The following is a 19,780-nucleotide window of genomic DNA, read 5'->3' as shown; positions in this document are numbered from 1 at the left end:
CATACAACTTGGATAGGGCTCCTGACACCCAGCTGGCTGCAGCTGAGCACTGAGGTCACTTTGTCGTCTCTGAAGTCCTCCTGTAGTGCTCTGGTGTCACTGTTGGCCCACCAGGATAGTGTGTGAGGAGCTCTGCTGCTGCCCTGGCTGGGGTGGGTCAGCTTCAGGGTGTTCGTGCTCCATGGTGCTGTTGCCCTTGGAGTTGTTTCCTTTGCTGTGTGGCCTCAAAGAGACCAAAGCCTCTTGGTTTCTCCATCTGCAGATCTCGTATTTCTGTAGTGTGAGGAGAGAGAGCCTGGAAAGCTGATTGCTTTTCTCAGCAGTGTTTGTCCACCCTTGAGCACCTCACGAGAGCTGCAATAGCTCACAGAATGGTGGTGTCCCTGGCATGGGAAGCTCTGAAATGGAAGGGTAAATTGGGTGTCTTACACACTGATCTGAGTGCAGGTCTGTCACAACTTCACCACACTGCTGCATAATGGAAAGTCTTGTGATTGGAAGGGCCTGAACCTTTCCTCCCTCTTAGATGAGCTTTCATGTGGATGAGTGTCGGTGCATCCCCTGATTAAATTTTGTTTTCTTCTTGTGCTCATAGCTTGGAAATGGAAATTTTTGAAGACCCCCTTTTAGAGCAGTCAGCACAATGAGCTTGATTTCATTCTCCCAGGACTGTGAAGACGTATCTGAAGGCTGATTTGTCTAAGAAGTCCCTTTCTGTATTGCACTGTTTTGGATGTGCCATTCTATAGAATCCAGATATCTACACAGTAATTCTTTAGCTTATACCCTGTTAGACAGATGATTTGTTTGTTGTAAAATGCCTCTGGTTTGGCCATTCCTTTAACCCTTTTTTTTTCCCCCTTCTAAAAAATACACAGTTCTGTTTGTCCTTCCTGCTTGAATCTTGCCTAGCTGCCCTTGCTTCTTATATCTGCATACAATGAAGGCTGAATGTAAGTGCAGAAAAACAACTCCTTCTGCCTGTCCACAACCACCTAAATTGGACAATGATCAAAGCTATCTGTCTGGGTCTCCCTGACTTGTCAGTGGTGAGAGCAAGGGCCCTACAGAAAGAGGTTTGCTCAGTCTGTTTTGGATGTACCTCTAAGCATGGAATGCATAAAGGAGGGCAAGGGGGCTTTGTTTCCTTTTTTTGGTAAAGTTACCTTAAATAATTAGCTTTGGCTCTTGGACTTGTAAGAGTAGATGAATCCATCCCTTGGCCTTCATCATCTTTGGTTTAGATTGAGGAAAATGAGGTTACAAGAGTTTCTCGTCACAGTATCAAATATGGTGTTGTTCTTACTCTTAAAATACAGTTTTGTATTACAGTAACTACTTTAAAAAAATCTGATCTCCTTGATGATCTATACTGAAGTGTGTTTCTGAGTGACAGGGACACTTTGCAGATAGATTTATTATGGTTTTTACCATCTGCTTTAATAAATGAGTGAGCAGAGCATTTCAAAATGACCTTCGGTTCTACCCATGAGAGATGAGTTTGAATGTTCTGAGTGAATTATGGGCATTAGACAGCTAAGGGTACTTATTCTGGAAATAGTGATTTACCAGTTGTTTGCATGCTGATGCTTTTATTTGTCTGGAGATATGCTAATGTGCATTAATGCTGTGTTTCCACACACAGCTGCAGCTTTAGCCACTGCGGAACTTTCTGTGGTGTGGGGGCATAGGCAGAGGTCTCATTTTTTGGCCTTGCAGACTTGTGCTCTGCTGCTTTTTAGTTGAAAAGGAGTTAATAAAACTAAATGTACTGGAAGAAATTCGTGAAATCAGTGAACAGATAAAATGTTATTATTTGAAATACATAATGTTGCATAATGGATGTATGTAAAGTGTGGCAGAAATGGAAGTGCTCTCCAGACATAGTGAAAGAGCATGGATTCCTGTTTCCATAATTGAAGTTATTTCATACTTATCTGTTGGGGAAAAAATAGCAAGATTTTTAAAACAGATTTGCTTTCCATTAGTAATTATATTTAGCTGTAGCTCCAGACACCTTGCCAATATTTTTTTAAAAAAAAGTTGGAAGGAAGATGCATTTTCTTTCAAGATAATTAAATGTTTTGACTGTAGATTTTGCCTCCGGAGTGAATAAAGTATATGTGCATTAGAAAAAAGTTTTAATTGCTCATATAGTTTGTGAGAGTTACACAGAGGAAAAATATTCTTAGTCCCATGTTTAATAATGGGATAGAAGAAAAGGGTATAAATATGTTATATTCCACTTTTCTTTTTTGAAGTGTAATGAACTGTTATTAACAGACTTCAGAAGTACTTGCCATTAGCAGTCTGAAAACTGTTTCATAAGGTGAGCTTTTGCAGTCCTCACATCAGAGTTTTGAGGTTTGAGGATCTCATTAACCTGTGTCTATACCTCGAGCCCTGGCAAAGGGATGAATATCAGCCTGGATTTTGGGCTCAGTTCTGTTCTGCAAGACACCACACAGAAATGCAGGAAGCCTTTGAGCTCTTCTAAGTTCAGTCTGGCCCTCTGAATGCCTCCAGAATATAAATAGTAAAAACCAGTATCACCTGATCATTCATCTCTGCTCTCAACTCTTGGCCTATCTGGCAAACTGAGTTCTTGAACTTTTATTTTTCTTGGTGCCCTGGTACCATGATCCGCAGCTTCATTTGCCTTGGGAATTCAGCTCTGCGTTTCTGTATAGGGCACTTTAACTTGCAGAAAGTTGTTTGCCTTCATCTGACAAGCCCCTTTGAGACCTAAAATGAGAACCATTAGGTCAGTGGAATTACAGAGGTACCTACCTGCAATTCTCTCTGTCTCCCAGGCACTGTAATGGCTGTTGACCCAACTCGGCTTCTTGTAAAGGATCTGTGAATCTGCGGGGCTTTACTTTTCCTTAGAAATAAAAAGGAAAGCTTTCTCTGTTTGTTTTGGGAAGGGCCTGTCTCTAATGTTATCAGCAGAGGTTTCTCCTTGAAGGTAGTGGATTAAAGGCTTTCCCCCACCTCTTCCCCTGCCTCTGCCTTACAGAAATGGCATCAGATATTCCTGGCTCGGTGGCCTTGCCAGTGGCTCCAATGGCGAGTGGACAAGTGAGGATGGCAGGATCCATGCCCTCCAGGGGAGGAAAGCGTCGCTCTGGGTAAGCTGTCTCTATTTTTTTTTTTTTTTTTTTCTTCTTTTCAGGTCCAAAACTGGAAATTACTTGTGTTGTAAAACTCCAAATGTACCTGTATATATGTGTATGTTTATTATGTAATGTTTTATTTATGTAAACTGCATTATGATATTAGTCACTGATGTATTGTTTTTCTCTTCAATGCATCTGTTCTTTCTGCAAGATGAAACTTGCTGATCAGTGTATGGCTTGTTGTTTTGCTTGTTTCAAAAGACTTTCAGGTTTGGCAAAGCATCCAGAAAGGAGTTTGGATCCTGTGGCTGTTGTAGATACAATGAATGCATATTGCCTACATCTGTTTAACCTCACACTGATTTATCATGTGAATAAGGTAGCAAGACTGCACATGCAGACTTGATCAACTTCCTCTGAGGGTTACACTTGGAATCTCTTAAAGATAGGCCTGTTAGTTAAAGATGTTTTCTTAGTAGTTCCAGGTACAGAAATAACATGAGCACTCACTCTTCAGAGCTTGTGGACTACGATATTCTAGGTCTCACTGGAAGTGCAGCACGATGTTCTTCTGGGAGAAGGGCCTGAATCAAAATCAGCCCTTACACAAGCCTGAGAGCTCTGCTAAAGAAGAAAATTTGTTTTACCTAGCTTCAGAGGTTGATGTGGTGTAGGGGTAGTTTCCCACACCAGATTGCTCTGTGGCAACTCGTAGTAGTTCTCTGTGTTAGAAGAACAGTGTAGCAAGAGCTTGGGAAGAGCAGAAAACTACTCTCTAGTGTTGACAACCACCCTGTTTTTGTCAAAGGTTGATCACAAATAATAATGGTTTTTGGGTGATGCTTTCTTAGAGATACCTGATCTGAGAGTGTCTTCGAAAGAGATTGATTAGTCTTATATTTAGCCCTAAATAAGACAGTGGTAGGGCTTAACAGGATCGACAGTGTGAGTAAAACCTTCACTGGCGAACACCTAAGGAGGATATTATTCCTTTCAAGAGCTGCTCTGGGAGTTGTTCAGCAAGGTACGTTGCCAGTTCTCGGTGTCTGCTCCAGTGTCAGTGCTGGAGTCTCAATCTCGGAGTGAATTAACAAGGGAGAAGGCTGACCTTGGAACGTGGAGCTAAGTTGGTGTGACTGAACACTCCGGGTGGTTGTGTGAGGGGTGTTCCTTTGGACAGAACAGTTTGAATATCTCCCCCCACTAAGTGCCCTTCTTATGCTGAGCTAACTGTATGAAATTGGTTTGAGAAACTCCTAAAATCTGTCTTTGACAGGCATCACATTTTTATTTTCAAGCTGCTCAGTGGGAAAACCTTTTTAAACTTGAGCTCAAAAGAAAAGACAAAGCATTAACATCTTTTCATTGCTACCTAACACAGATAAGGTTTTGTACTTGAGTTGCAGGATATTTGATCTCTTTTTTGATCATAAACCATGTCAGCTCTGAATATCAGTTCGCAATTTACTGTTGCCAAGGGTTGATGCTGCTGACTGTGAAATATTCTGATTATATTAAATACTGACTTGATATTAATTGAAATGCTTTAACTGTTGCATTTAAAATATTGTCATCTATTTGTGAGAAGGTGAGGGGAGGGTGGGAGGAACATAAAATCAAATTATTTTAAATGTACTTAACATGTAAATTCAGTGAGTAAATTAGTACAGATTCCATTTTATACCCAGACCATGGTATTTCATCTGTGCAGCATAGCTCTGAACTAATAGCCCTTCTCCAAGCCTGAGCTGAGAGTGCTTCTTTTTTTTTTTTATGTTCAGTGTGTGTGTATTCAGACCTTGAGGGAAAGAATGCCTGCTGTGTCTAATTCCTCTGAGCTTCTCTTTGAACAAAGTTGCAGCTAACACTCGATCCTTTCATTGCTGGTGATACATCTTCGTACACCTCAATCCTTGGGCATTTTAGAAGTGAATGTTTTGTGTCAAACATAAAGGAGCGGAGCTTGCGTACAGAGCTAGCTTTCCCAGTTTTGGTTATCTCTAAAAATTGTTTCTTTTCTCATAATTGCTGAGGCAAGCTGGCAGAATAATTGCTGTGTGGACTTGAATGTAGATCAGTTTAAACTCATTGGCTATCCAGAAGGTGTTTCTGCCGTGTCGGCACTTGGCTTCATTGACAGCTTGGAAAAATATTTTTCCTTTCTATAAATTATACCAACTACTTCAAAGAAAAAAGTGACAGCATAAGATAATGCACTGCAGTGGTCAATGACTAGCTTAGATTAATGCACTCTCACTTCTTTATTTAATGTGTTTTTAATTTAGGCTTTGCTGTATTAGAGGATAAGGGGCTCTTTCACCTTCCTGGGCTGTCTGTTCTTGGGCAGGGAGGGTTGGGGGTTTTTTGATGAGTTGGTTTCAGTTGCATTGGTTTCGTTTTGGTTCACTGTGTAGTCTTGCCTTTTCTCTGAACCAGAGAAAAGATCTGGGGAAAAGAGACCTCATCCCATCATTCTACCCCCCAATATTGTGCTGAATAAAAGGCTGTAATACAGATCCCCATCTGCTTCTCAGCTGCATTTGCTCCTGACCATTCCTGCCTGCCCCCTTCCTACACTGTGTAATCACGGCAAGCATCTTTTGACATTTCTTGGGAGTTTTACATACTAATTTTGTTGCAGTGTTGAAATCCTCTTGCATGTCAATCTTTTTGCAGGTCCGTCTTGTTGGAGGAGTTCTGGTTTTGGTTTGTTGAGGTTTTTTATGGAAATGTGTGTAATTGAGAATAATTAAATTTTAAAAAATACTTTTATCGCTGTATTTATGGTAGCCCCGCATCTTCTAAGGAAAATATATTTTAATAAGTACCTCATGCATCAGGCCTTTTTGCGATTGATGTGAACAGTATGAAAGAGGAAAACAAGATTTATGCTGTCTCTTCAAAACAAAAGAGCATAGTGCAGCTCTTTTTTAAAGCCTCTTTTTAATGGGAATTTTAAATGAAGATAAAAGATAGTCTTTCTGAATCTTCTGAAATGATGTCATTTGTCTTCCTGGAGGCTGCTTCTACTGTTTTGCTAATGTGCAGTATATTCTATCTAAACAGAAGATCTTATCTGTCAGGGTATGAGGAGGTTGATGGAATATTATTTTTATGTGTTCTGCTGTGTTCTGCTAAAGGTTACAACTGATTCACTGTCTTTGCCTCGCTGTAAAGCAGACACGGTGGATCAGACAGGACATTGGAATCAATGACTTTATACCTGAAGGGTTTTTTTTAAATGTTTCAAAGGGTTTTCTCATTTTGCACAGTGAAATTAGGAAATGTGTTTATTAACAAAGATGGGACAGAGATGCATTTGCTGTTGCATTTTTAAAAAGTATTGATATTTTTAATGGAATTTATGTTCAATTTTCATGTGGAATAAAGGGGTTTGGGTAGTTTGATGCAGCAAAGCTGTTTTTTAAAGACTTAGTCTGGTGCAGACTGATGTTATACCGTATGCATTCAGGTTCTGCTCTGATGAGCCCACAGTTAATGTGGGAGGTGTTACCTGTGGATATTAACCCATCAAGGATCTCCTAAAGTGAGAAGCTGATATCCAACCATCTAAATAGATAGGTGTGTTAGTCCCCCTTACTCCTTCAGAGGTGGGGATACAGTGCAGGCAGCAGGATCAAGCCTTAAACGGTTACCATCTTCTCTAATTCTCTGCATTGTATTGCAGTAATAATGAACTAGATTAAATGCAGTACAGCTAATACTTGATTTTGGGGAAAATCCATCCCTTAGCACTCAGCTGGAGTATTTGGCTGGAAGCAAAGTAAATCATAGAACCATATCCACCAAGGCATGAGATCTCAGTGTACTGGAGAAGGAAAGGAGTTACAAAATTAATCTGTCCCAGATTAAACCAGTGTCTCATAAAATCCCTGAAGAAAAGGCTTTCCCCCACAGGTGTATAATTTTTTCTGCAGCCCTTTCCCCCCTGTTTGAAACTGGGTTTCTCTCAGTTGTGTTTCAGTTGCCAGTGAAACCAAGTAAGGATGTGATGCTTTTGTGAGTGCCCTCCACTTGTAAACCAACAGCTCTCCTGTAACACTGACTTTCACATTTTCAGTGCAGGTAGAAACTTTGCAGTTAAAATAACTGGGAAGTTTGTTCTGGAATGTCACCTGCAGGCACATTATTACATGTGAGGAGGAAGCAGGTAGGTGAGAGGAGACCCTGGGCTGGACCATGGTGTGTAAATGTTAAATTCCTGGGAGTGCTGCATGTGCTGCAGGTCAGGGGGGATCCAGGCTGCTGGTGCCAGCACTGAAGGCTGCATTTGGGGTGCCAGCAGCAGCAGGGTCCTGTCTTAGCTGCAGCCCTGTGGCAGAGGTGGGGGCACTGGCCACTGGGGGCCGGTGGTGTTCTGCACAAGGCAGCTGAGGGGTCACGGACCTTGGAACCGGATTTGGTGGTAATGAGGTGAGCAAAGACGTAATTGGTAGTGAAAATGGTGATTGCATCAAAGTTAAGCAAGTTAAATACACAGCTTTTCTTAGAGCTCTTTTGGGAAAATGGTCTTCTCTTTGCTTCCTCCAGAAATGAATAATCACTGTTGCCATCTGGAAAATATTATTGTAACTTTTCTAGTGCCATGTCCAGTTCCTGTGCTGACTTGCTGCCCTCATCCCAATTGTACAGAGGTTGCTGTGACTCAGACACATCCTTTATGGGCCAGTCTGTCTTGGTTGTCAGAATTTAGGAAGGAAGGGCATGCCTGACTGGCACTCGTACTTCTCTGTGCTGTTGTAGTTTCAGAGAGTGTTTTGGCATCTTTGTTCCTGTGCTCTGGACATACAAATCTGAATTTGTAATTGGCAGGACTTCTTTTAATACTGAGATAAATGTTATTGTCACTTTGAAGGGGTTTTGCCTTTAACAGGACTTACACCTGTTAATATGAACAGTGCTGGAGACATGGAATCTGCAGTTGTAGGAAGTTTTATTACACTGAAAGGTTAGAAAGCTTAGAGTGTTGAAAAAATCTGAGAAAGTGTTTGCAAAACAAAACTATGATTTCCTGTCTACACAAATTAAAAGTGATTGATCAAGGTCTGTATATCATACTAATGTATTTTTTTATTAAAATAAATACACTAACACAATAACTGTATATGATAGTTTTATATCAGCCTGATTGTCTACTTAAATGGCAGAGTTACAGCCTTGTAATTTGGGATATGGATATTTATCCACCTCTTTTTAGAGGTATAAAAATGTCTAAAATGCTTTGTAAATTATACTGTCGTATGACTTTGTAGTGATAATATCTATGAGAATGAGACAATAACACTGCCTAATATAGGAATCTAATTTAGATGTCTAAATTAAGGAGATAATCTTCCTGGTCTGTCTGTGTAAGGCGTGAAGAAAGAGGTTCCTGCTTTTTGTGGCTCCCTGGAGGAGCCAAACTGGCAGGCTGGGATTTGGCCCAAGGAAGGACTCCTCTCTTCCACTGCCTAGAGAAGGTCTGGGACATAAATCAGCTAATGAGCTGCTCCTCGGACTGGAGAGTGTGAGCAAGACTGGATTCCTCAGTCGTTAACACCTCTAGTCAAAGCACAAATCCAGCAATATTGAGAACAGCTGGCTTGAATGTTCATGCCACCATTGCCAACGACTTGATTGCTGATTTGGAAATCTTGCTTTTACAGAATGGACTTTGATGATGAAGATGGGGAGGGGCCCAGCAAATTTTCAAGGTGAGCATGTACAAAGAGTTGGCCAAATCACTGACTTCTTTCAGTGGGGAAAGACAGCTGTCTCATTACTGATGTTTTAAAAGCAATATAAATACGAGTGAAGAACTTGCCAACATCTTGACCCAAGTACTAGTTACTCTTTTTATCAGCTTCCTCTGAAAATTAGGCATTCTGGCAGAAATGTGCCTGATGTAGTTATTGGCTTATAAAGCTGACAGTGTGTGTGTGTCACAGTTTCACTCTGCAGCTATATCAAATGAGAAAATTTGTGATTTTTAGCTTATTATTTCAACTGCTGTAGATGAACTTTGGTTATTTGACGTTGCTGAAGTTGTCTTTCGGCCACTGAAAATGAAATTTCATTTCTAAGTTTTTTCAGATGTTAATTGCTTGTTAAGACAATTTGACAGATCCTAGAGGTGGATTGTTTTTTTAAAGTTAATGAGCTTTACATTATGTACCGTTAAGTGTAACCGAATAGTAAAAATTGACAAAAAAATGTTAATTCACACGGAATATTCAAAGCTAGAAATAAACAGTAAAGCCTCATTGCGATTTTTTCACTTTTCCTTTTTTTTTTTCTGGTCACACTGTTTGCATTTTTTCATTAGAAACCAAGCAGCTGCAGTGAGGGGTGTAGGTACTTTGAAGCCTGTGGGTAACTGCTGATTATCCACGTTGTAATTGCAGCTCTGTAGCAGCAGCCCTGTTGAAACACAGCTGTCACTGTAGGGTTTATTAACAAGGTTATCCCAGTCAGTCCGAAGGAGAAGTGTGCTGAAGATACACTGTGACACCATATCATAATTTACTGGACAATACCAACAGCACTCCTGTTTGGTTGATGTCATTTCCAGAAAGGCTATTCCAGTCCCTGGTGTTAAAACTGGTGATTTGAGGGCTTAGTCCTAGTATTTGCTAGAAGACACATGTTATGGGAACAAGATTTGTGAGGAATGGGACCTGATTTGTGCCTGCACAAGCAGCAGGGTTTCTGGGCACATGGGGACACGTGCATTGGTCCTTCCCCATTCTGGTTTTGGCCTTTCAAACTTTGGTGGTGTGTTGAGCCAATAATTCCATTGCTTTTAATGGAGAGGTGTGCTGTGCTATGCTTAGATACAGCTGATTTTAGGTGTCAGATCAAAATCTGATATTTACGTTGTAAATGTTGTATAGACCCAAGATTGTTCTGTTTTGAGAGAGTACAGAAAACCCATGCAGAGACACCCAGAGCTATGTTCAGACATCCTCTTCGAGTTATTCCCTTCTCCACATTGCTCCCATGACTTATTCCTAGCTTGTTTCGGTCAAAATTATTTGATTAATAATAATAATTCGGTCAAATTTATCAAAGAACTGCTGTTTAAATATTGAAGCTAACCCAGCTGGCTTTGACTGGAGTGCCTGAAGGAGCATGTGTGCAGAGCTCAGCTGGGAGACTGGAAGGGAAATACCAGTAGTTGCAGGCAATAACATCTTCAGCCCAGTCAAGCAGAGATGGATGAGGAGAGAAGCTCCAGGCTCATGGGAGTGCAGGAGCAGTGGTGTTAGCTCAGTGCTCCACAGGAGGTAACACGCTCTGCTTCCCAGGGCTTCCAGCTCAGCTCAGGTATCCCTGCATGGCACCTCATCCTCACACGGAGCCTGTGCATGTGCTTCCCCTGTAATGTGCCCATTCCTTATTGAATTGGTCTTTTTGCTGAAAATTACTCGGATTCAGCCTGTTCTCTGGGCAGAGTTAAGGGGAATAAAGTGGTGTTGTCACTTGAATGTTTTGAGGGTGCTGGTGTTAAAACACAACTTAAAGAAACACAGCTCAAGACTCGTTCAAGCTTTGTCTTCAGTGTTTGAGTGAGGAACTTGCATAGGTGGATTACTTAAGATTAGTTTTAATTTGTTTCAGACAGAAATAAAGAAAAAGTTCACTATTGATTTGTTAGAAGAGGAAAAACATGCTTGTTTAGGCTGTACTACTTTTTTAGCTAATACCTGGGACCTTCATAGGCTGTCTGTTGCAATAAATTACATCATTTTGGAAAGGTGTGAGTCTAATACAACATCTCATTTAACTGTTCTTGAGCACTTACACTCTTCACTTCTAGAAAAGCCATTACCTTATTTTTGTGTTTTCCAAAACGTACATTTTGTGTTTTGGAACTAGCAGTTTGATTTCAAACAAATGAGTCGTCCTCAAAATCTAATTTCAAATGATTAGTGTGTTTTTTAGGAAAGAGAAAGAGGAGCAGCATGTAATTTTTTACTGAAATGTCACATTGCTGCCTGTCTTTGGGACAATGCTTCAGAAACAGTGAAGCTTTAGTCCCACAGGACAAAAATGCCATTGGTTTGGATTTCTTCCATGAAGGTGCTGCTCAAACACCACACATACCTGGCTGGGCATCCAGCTTCTGTTGAGTTGTGTAGGAATGAGGTACCTGTTTACTTCTAGGGAATTAAGCCAGTTTAAATTTCACTTCTATTTACCCAGCATTTTCACCTGCCTGCCTGCCTCTTGCCAGCCTCCACAGCAGTCAGTACAGTGTCTGTACCTACAGAACTTTTTCCTGAAGGCTCCCTTACATAAGGCATCACCCTTCAGCCGTGTCTCTGCCCTCCTGTGTTATCTGTAGACCATCAGTGCCCTCTGCTGAATGGAGGGAGCTGTGGTTGCAAGCTGGAACAGATACAGCCCGTTCACTTCCAGCGCAGCAATGAATATTTCATGGGCTGCCGTGGATTAAAGCTCACTGGTGTTTTCTGTACTGGTGCTGCTTGTTAAGTTTCCCAAGAAATCAGTGTATGTCAAAGTGTTTGCTTAAATCCACTGAAATGTGTCTTCTATTTTTTTAAATATACAAATGAAGCTTCTGAATTGGCATGGCTTGGAAGTATCATCAGACTCTGTGTTTTCTTTGCTGTATCATTCTCATTCCCTCGTTTTTCTTGCTGCTCTTTGTAACTGTTTGCAGTTGTGAATTTTTTTGCTTTCTGCTGTGTGTTGGCTATCATGCAATGCATAACCCTTGTTGATTGATGTACTATCTTTTGTTTCTAGGTATGATGGTGATCAAATCACTGGTGATAAGGAAAAGTTTGCAAGGTAGGCGTGTCCTGTAGAGCTCTGCTGCTGAGAGAAAAGAGGGGGATGTTCGTGTCCAAAAAATCTCAGTACGTGTGCCTTAGCTTAGAGAGATGGTTATTTTGCTGTAGGTGGGATGATCAAAGTATTGCTAACACAGAAGGGACAGGTAGGAAAAAGGGAAGTCAAACATAGTTTGCCCCCATTTTTCTTTTATATGATGCTGTTCATACTAATCTTTTGGCTGTTCCAAAACTGCTTGAAATCAGAATTACAAACCCTCAGTGGTTTTGGATCAGCTTACCAGTATCCCAAAATTTTATGTCCCTCTGTAATTTCCATATAAATTAATTTCCGTATATAAAAAAAAAATTTAGAAATGACAGAGTTAGGACATTGTTCTGTTCAAGTTTATGAATGCCAGGATTCCTAGGACACACACTTTGGAAGAGGAGCACAGCCCCTCTTTTTCTTTTAAGGATTTAAATTTGAACTAGTTTCAGGAAACTTCTGGGGTGTTGTCTGCTTGAACATTTTCACAGCCAGTAGATTAACATGCTATTACTTCCTAGCTTTTAAAATCATAAATGAAATGGACTGTTGGGCTACTCTTTTTCTCTCAGGAAGTTTTACAGTCTGTTTACTCTCTATAATGGTTGTTTTCAATGTCCAGAAGTACGAAAATACTTGAGTGGTAGACAATGTAATATGTACTTATAAGTGTAAAATGTATGTTGAATATGTCTGTTCTTTGTCTCTCTCTCTTTTTTTCTTAATCACCGCTTCTGTGAGAATGCTGAACTTAGAGCAAGCTTTCATCATGTAAAAACACTTTTTTCTTCCCCATGTCCATCTTTATTTGCGTGTCCCAGCTGACTTGTGCACACGTGTGCTCTGTGTACACGTGCACTGTCACACCAGCTGTTCTGTGTGGTGTGTGTATGATCCAACGCCCACAGGCCCTGTTCCCTCCTACATCTGTGCAGACCCCCACACAAGGGCTGTTCCTCAGCCAGGTGAAATGAAAGGTTCACTATTACAGAGCCATAGACAGTGACCTCAGGCAAGGCTTGGCTGTAATTTACTGAGCAGCCATGGGCTGTCACAGCTGGATTTTCTGCTTACCACACAGTAATAACAACTCTGCATGTAGCCCTAACAAGTGGTATTTCTGCAGACAGTGCCTCATGCATGTAACACCTGTATGTGCAGGGGCAGGATACCCAAAGCAGGGCAAGCCGTGCATTCCTTCGTTTCAGGAAGCAGCATACAATTCTTTCCTGCATTTTAAGAAAAGGCTTCATGCCTAAAAGTGTCCCAAAAGTGTGCCAAGCCCTGCTTTTGCTTTCATGGTCAGTCTTCATAGCAGTCAGCTCCAAAGAATGTTGCAGTTTCTTTTAATGTTGTGTTATCACATCAGTCAATGCTGGTGGACTCTCCAAGTGATCACCTCTCACATCTTGTTGGATCAGCCAGCGATCCCACAAGACAATGCCATGCACAGCTCATTGAAATCAGTGGAAGATGCTGCTTTGACAACTGAAGCATCATCTACCTGTCGTGTACTTGTATTTAGCTGCCACCTGACAGGTACAGTATGAGAAGAATAAGTGCTGGGCACTGAAGCATTCTAGGTCCATTTGGGCCATTTCAAATGTATATATTGGTGTGATTCCTTAATGCCAGTCAAGCAATGGTGATGTCCAGAATGGGAAAACTGAACTCTGAGATCTTTGTTTCTGAAAGGTTTTGGTGGGTGTCCATTTTGGGATTTCTCAAATTTGACTCACCACCTCAGTCATATGATTCCTCTAAAGGATGACAACATTGCAGCCCAGCCCAACTTGGGGCAGCATCAAGTACTGTCATTGTTGCTTCCCTGCTGTGCTAAATTGTCCCTGAACATAAATTCCAGTCTATGTCTGATGAGCCAGATGTTTACTTGCTGTCTTTTGTACTCATTTTATTTACTTATTGGGATTTTTTTTTTTTTTGGTATGTACTGTTATCCCATATATGGTCCCAGTGCTGCATCCTGATCCTGCAGGCATGTAGTGACTCCCTGCAGGGATATGGGATGTTCCAAACAGCATTGTTGGGGATCTGTGTTGTCGTTGAGTGGGGTTTTTTTTCATAAGTCAGTGCTGATGCTTCCTGCTGACCTGATCCAGTTGTTAGTGAGAGGTTTCCTCTAAAGCACACCTTTCATAAGCAGCTGAGAGATGCATCACAGCAAATTTGGGAGTTTGACTGGAGTTGGCAGATGTCAGTTCCTCACACATTTCTACTTCATTTTTGTCCTTAAACCAAAGGAGATTAAACTGGTTAAGAGATTAGGGCCGTGAGCCAATAAGTAGGAATACGGGTTCTTTTCACAGCTATGGGCAAATCATATTTATCTGTCTGTGGCCTGGATTTTCTGTCTGTAAACTGAGAGGTAACAGTGGCTGGCTTTGTAAAGCACTTTGCTCTCCTGGGGTGCAAGCAGCGAAACAAATGCGAATCATTATGATTCACTACCTCCAATTCAGATATTTACACCACTCATGTCTCTTTTCTGTTGCTTTGGTGTTTCTTTAAATGCTCAGGGAGAATCACAGTGAGATCGAGAGGCGCAGGAGGAATAAGATGACCCAGTACATCACCGAGCTGTCGGACATGGTGCCCACGTGCAGCGCCCTGGCTCGTAAACCTGACAAGCTGACCATTCTTCGGATGGCTGTTTCCCACATGAAATCCATGAGGGGCACTGGAAACAAATCTACTGATGGAGCTTACAAGCCTTCCTTTCTTACAGAGCAGGTAGAATTTACAAAAATGTTGGTTTTCTCTGTTTTTTTGGTCTTAAAAGATGTGAGGAAATGCTGAGAGGAGTAGAGCCTTGATCCGTTCCTGTAGCGTAGCAGCTGGTACCAGTTACATATCCAAGGTGTGAATACAGAGAGTTTTTTGTGACTGTTTGAACTTGATCTTTGTGACTGTGACAGATCTTTCTTTTAGGAGAATCAAATTGGCATTCTTATCGTGGTCTGTCCACCTGAAGAACAAGTCACTCGCTGCCTCGCAGAAGGGAATTTTCACCTCCAGATCTGGGTTCTTCCCATCCTAACAAAGATTCTCTAAAATAAGTAAAAATGAGTCTGGAAAGACCTGCCTCTCCCTCTGGGGATTAGAGGAAGGTTAAAAACTTTGTTTAGTCTTAATGCCGGCGTTCCCAGCAGCTGAACTGGGCAGAGATGAATCCCATCTGTGCTGGCTGTGCTTGGTTGCATTTTTGATGGAAGAAGGAAGATGCACCCAGTGCTTGAAGGAAACCTGTGTTTACTGAGTGCATTGAAAATTCCTACCACCTCCATTGTTTTTGGAGTCCTATGGGTCTAATGTTCATTTTTGTGGTCTGAAGTGATTTAAGCACTTACAAATGGAAGTTATGGCCGGAGGCAATACTTCTTTCTCTTAGATAAACAGCAGCTGCTGCTGACCTCTCTGTGCTCACTGCTGCTTATTCCAGCTCTCCTGAGGTGTGTTTCTGGAGGGACTGTGCCATTCTGCTGGTGGCACACCCTAGTCACTTCTCATTGCAATTTCTTTGGGTTTTTTTTTTTAATTTTTTAATTATTTTTTAAAATTTTCTAAATTCTTGCAGAATTACAGAGTTTTTTCCTCTCTTTTTTAATAATTTGTGCAAAACTGTTTCTATTATCCTCAGTATAGTGTGGCCAGCTGTGCTATGAAGTTTTTGGTTTAGTCAGTGGTTCAGGATCAGTGTGCTTTCTCTATAGCACAGCAGCAGAAGTTGACAATCTGTTGTTTATTGAGATGAGTTACCCATTTCTTAGTAGCTTGCCAGGTTTTTATCCTCACTTTATCAGCTAATACCTACCACTTGCACACTAATCCTGCTGAGCTTTCTCGCCTGGAATGGGACTGGGGTTGTCCAGAGCTCTGTGTTTGAGTTCCAGGTGCAGTATCTTAAGAGCCACCAAAGGCTGTTCACACTTGTTTTCCAGGAGTGGTAGTTGCCATCCTTTGCTGTGAGAGGTTTTCAAGCTCTGTTAAGGAAAGGTAGAACTTCTGGGTGATGCTGAGGCTTTGTACTCACAGGCTGGAAAAAGAAAGCAAAAAGCGATGGAATCTTCTTGTGTAGTGGCTCAGGCCCCCTAATGGAAGAAGAGCCTGGGGATTCTTTCCTTGTTCCCATTAGGTTTTCTGCCTTTTATCCAGTGACTGTTTGATTTACAAACAGAGCTCATCTTGAGCAGGGCCAGGGGGAACCAAACTAGAAAGTCTTACTGGTTTCTTTCCAATTAAATTATTCAGTACCTTTAATTAAGGGATGAGTTTGCCATGAGTTAGAGCTGTTCATTTCCTCTGTTTGTACTCTGAAATATCTTTTTAGTTCTTAATGTTAGATGCCTATCACAGTATATGCAGTGAGTATTAGTTGTTTATTTTCCTAAAGTGCGTGGAGATCACCAGATGAAAGGCAGTGAGGGAAAACAAAATGTTGTTTGTTATTGAGATGGGCAATTTATGCCTTGCTGCGAGTTTGGTTGTATTGTTACATCAGTGAAAATTTCTGTCTGGGTTTTGATCAGCTACTAAGATCACAAGAAAACAATATTCTGTAACAGTGACAAATGTTATATTTAATTCCCTTTCCTGGCTGGCATTCTAATCAAATTCTTTCTTTGGAAGGAACTGAAACATCTTATCCTGGAGGCTGCAGATGGGTTCCTGTTTGTAGTTGCAGCTGAGACGGGAAGAGTGATCTATGTATCAGATTCTGTGACTCCTGTGCTAAACCAGCCTCAGTCTGAGTGGTTTGGCAGCACTTTGTATGAACAAGTTCATCCAGACGATGTGGAAAAGCTGCGAGAGCAACTGTGTACATCTGAAAACTCTATGACAGGTCAGATATGTCTGATGTATGGTTCTATGTGTTCAACATCCCTGGAGAGCTTTTCCTGACATTTGGAGTGCCTGGTTTAAAAATCTGCTTAAAGTGAAACTCAGCAAGATTAAACTGTGTTTTCTTGCAGGCAATGCAGTAACATAAATCTTTTGAGTGACTGCATTTTGCTTCCTATTCATCTGACTTCAGTCAAGCCATCTTCATGTTAGCTCTACATTCAAACTCTGGTTTGGAATCTGGATTGTTCTCAGGCTTGGTTTGGAAATCTAGATTGTTTTCATTTCATCCTCAATGAACTTGTGACTTCTTTGCAAGTATGTGTTTCTTTAGGGCAGCGTTTAATTTGAAGTCAAAAATCATACTTTAGACTTTTCTGTTTTCATACAAGTTCCTTGTGGTTTGCTAATCAGAGTCTTGAGGGGAAAAAATCCAGTGTTTGGCAACTGAAAATATACTGGATTTTAATCATGAGGCTCCTGTGCAGTAGTGTAAGTTACTTGTAAGTTAATTACCTATCATGTTGCACGTAAAACTAAACCATATTCATATCTCCTCTGCAACTCTGGCTTTTACAGTTATACATGCTCAAAGCTACCAATAGGAAACTACCTTGTCTTTAATAGGATATGTGTGTGCTAGAGCTGAGAATTAGCTAAATCCTGTTGTAACTCAACTTTGAAAGGAGGAAACCTAACTTCTCTTTTTATTCTTCATGTATTAGGCTTATAGCTGAAGGAAAAAATGTAGGGGATAATATTAAAAAGCCCTGATCCTTACAAAAGTCACATAATTTCTTTTTGCTTTAGTAGTTAAGATTTCTGACCTGGTTTGCTGGAAGTTTTGTTGTGTTTCATAACTCAGAGGACAGTGATCCCGTTTTGAGTGAACCTGCACACTGTTTACAGCTTCCATGTCAAAACAGTGCCAAATTCATGATTTCCTGTGGTTTGAATGTGATGTGGTTTTGGCAGAGCTCTCATGTATTCAAATTGGAAGCTCAAAGCAAAATTCTGTGGTGAAAATCCAGATGGATAGAAACCAAGTTAACAGGGAAACCTGTGCAGGGCAGAACAGCTGAGTTTCATACCACGAGACTTGCTAAAGAGCACAACCTCTGTTTTTATTATGTAGCCTGGAATACATTTTAACGTACGTACCGTCTTGTCCAAGAAGTGATTGCTCCAGAGCCTCAGTGAGCAGTCATGTTTTGACTTCCAGAAGTGCTCAGTTATGGGACTTAACCTGCTCAAACTAGAGCTGGACTAGACAAATGCAGAGCACTTCTGAAAACCCAGCTCTGTATTTTTTCCAGCCTTAGCTATGGGCTTTTCTTCTGCACTGAGTTGATCCGTAGCCAGTGGAAAGAGAAGTTCAGTAGTATTTATAGAGCGAAATCTTTTCCCTGCCTGAGTGTTTTGGAGTTGTCAGATTGACACAGAAGGCCTGTAAATCTGGTGTACATGGAGAGCTGAACATTTTCCCAGTGTGAGCAAAGTAGGGTCGCCTGCTCAGCTTTTTGAGTCGTTTTGTTTTAAAGGTGTGGCTGGTGAAGTGCAGTAATTTCGTATACAAGTAGTTCTGTCAGTCTGTGGAGCATATAGATGACCAGAAAGCTCTAGATTTATTATTTTAAACTTGTATTTCCTTGGCTCCATAAGGTACCATTAAATAAGAGAAGCAGTCTTCTATAGGGACTGTCAGTCCAGCCTCAATTTGTTCATAAGCAGCATGCAGCAGGACTTCAGCACCATCACTCCACTCTTGCTCCTCTGAGATACCTTTCTGGGAGAGAGCTGATTCTAGAGTCAATTCAGCCAGTTACACTTCCCTTGCTGTAACACAGGCCACACTGAGAGTAGCAGCTTTGTAACAGGTCCTGAGTGAAATACTGCAGTGACCTGAAATAATGTGTGCCTTAGTGACATTTTAGAAGATGTCAAGGAGGCAGATTCATATCCTCTGATTCGGTGTTTATTAAACCAAGTTTTCATTGGCTTTCCAAAGGCATGTTTCATGCAGAACAAAGAGCAATGTAGAGCTTGAAAGTGATGGAAACCACAAGCCAGTCATCTGCATGTGAAATGGTTTTTGCTCAAAGTGAAGTTCCCTTCAGGCATCAGGAACATCCTCATCTTTTAGTGACCTCTGGCTGTTGAGCACAGGATCTGCCTAGGTTTTCAAGTGAAAGTGTAACACTATGTTATGATTTTTAATTTTACTCTCTTCCTCAATTTCTCAGGGTCCATTTTCTCAATGCCATAACCTCCCCCTTCAGCCCTTGAGCTGGGGAAGCAGTGACAGAAAGGAGAAACTTCACTTGCCTTGCGGCAGATCCGAGCAGTGTCCCTTGGTTGTATTTGTCTTGTTGTGAGTGCTGATCATTAGTGCAGTGATGCTGGGATTTTCCCAGCACCTCTTAGCAGTCCTGCTACACAGAGATGCTGCTCCAGACCCTGAGAACTTGGGAGGCTGCCACTGCCAAAGGGGAGCGACAGGGAACAAGCCAGTGGAGGAAGCAGGCTCCTGCTCACATTTCTGCCCCCAGGAATAAGACTGGGACTGGGGCTGTGCTCACATGAGCATTTCTTTGGCAGTCACACAGCTTATGCAATCCTCACCTCATTTCACCCTCTCCTCCTTTGGCATTTATGTGGTACTACATATGAGTCACATCAAGGGTCTGATCCAGCTGAAAGCTGAACTAAGCTAAAACCTCTTGGTTTTGGTAGAGACAACTCTTTGGCCCACCTTATCCTGGGGTTTCTTGAAGTCTTCTGAGTCCTGACACCAAGGAGAAGCAGGAAGTGGATAGTTCGGAGGAGACAGGACTTCAGGAGTTGTAAAATGTGTGTCAGATTGAAGTGCCTGTTAATCATGGCCTCAACCATGTGGTGTGTTTGGGGAGTTCATTGCTTGCTCTTCTTTGAAGTCTTAGGATATGGGGAAGGAT

At 41.4% G+C, this 19,780-nt stretch overlaps 1 protein-coding gene across 5 annotated transcripts in view; it reads left to right on the top strand.

The window, feature by feature from the left end:
* The window catches only part of ARNT2 (aryl hydrocarbon receptor nuclear translocator 2), a 98,886-nt gene that overhangs the window by 21,817 nt on the left and 57,289 nt on the right, over nt 1-19,780 (top strand). For 4 of the 5 annotated variants that reach the window (XM_039557673.1, XM_039557675.1, XM_039557672.1 and 1 more), the window contains exons 2-6: nt 3,020-3,131; nt 8,786-8,833; nt 11,892-11,936; nt 14,504-14,717; nt 16,614-16,827. In XM_039557673.1, the coding sequence (XP_039413607.1) occupies nt 3,020-3,131; nt 8,786-8,833; nt 11,892-11,936; nt 14,504-14,717; nt 16,614-16,827 (633 nt within the window). The remainder of the gene's footprint in view (nt 1-3,019; nt 3,132-8,785; nt 8,834-11,891; nt 11,937-14,503; nt 14,718-16,613; nt 16,828-19,780) is intronic. The other variant, XM_039557674.1, reaches the window with a different exon arrangement.

The sequence above is a fragment of the Corvus cornix genome, chromosome 10 (genome assembly GCF_000738735.6).
Source record: "Corvus cornix cornix isolate S_Up_H32 chromosome 10, ASM73873v5, whole genome shotgun sequence".
Taxonomy (NCBI): Eukaryota; Metazoa; Chordata; class Aves; order Passeriformes; family Corvidae; genus Corvus; species Corvus cornix.
This window is presented reverse-complemented; position numbering and strand designations above follow the sequence as displayed.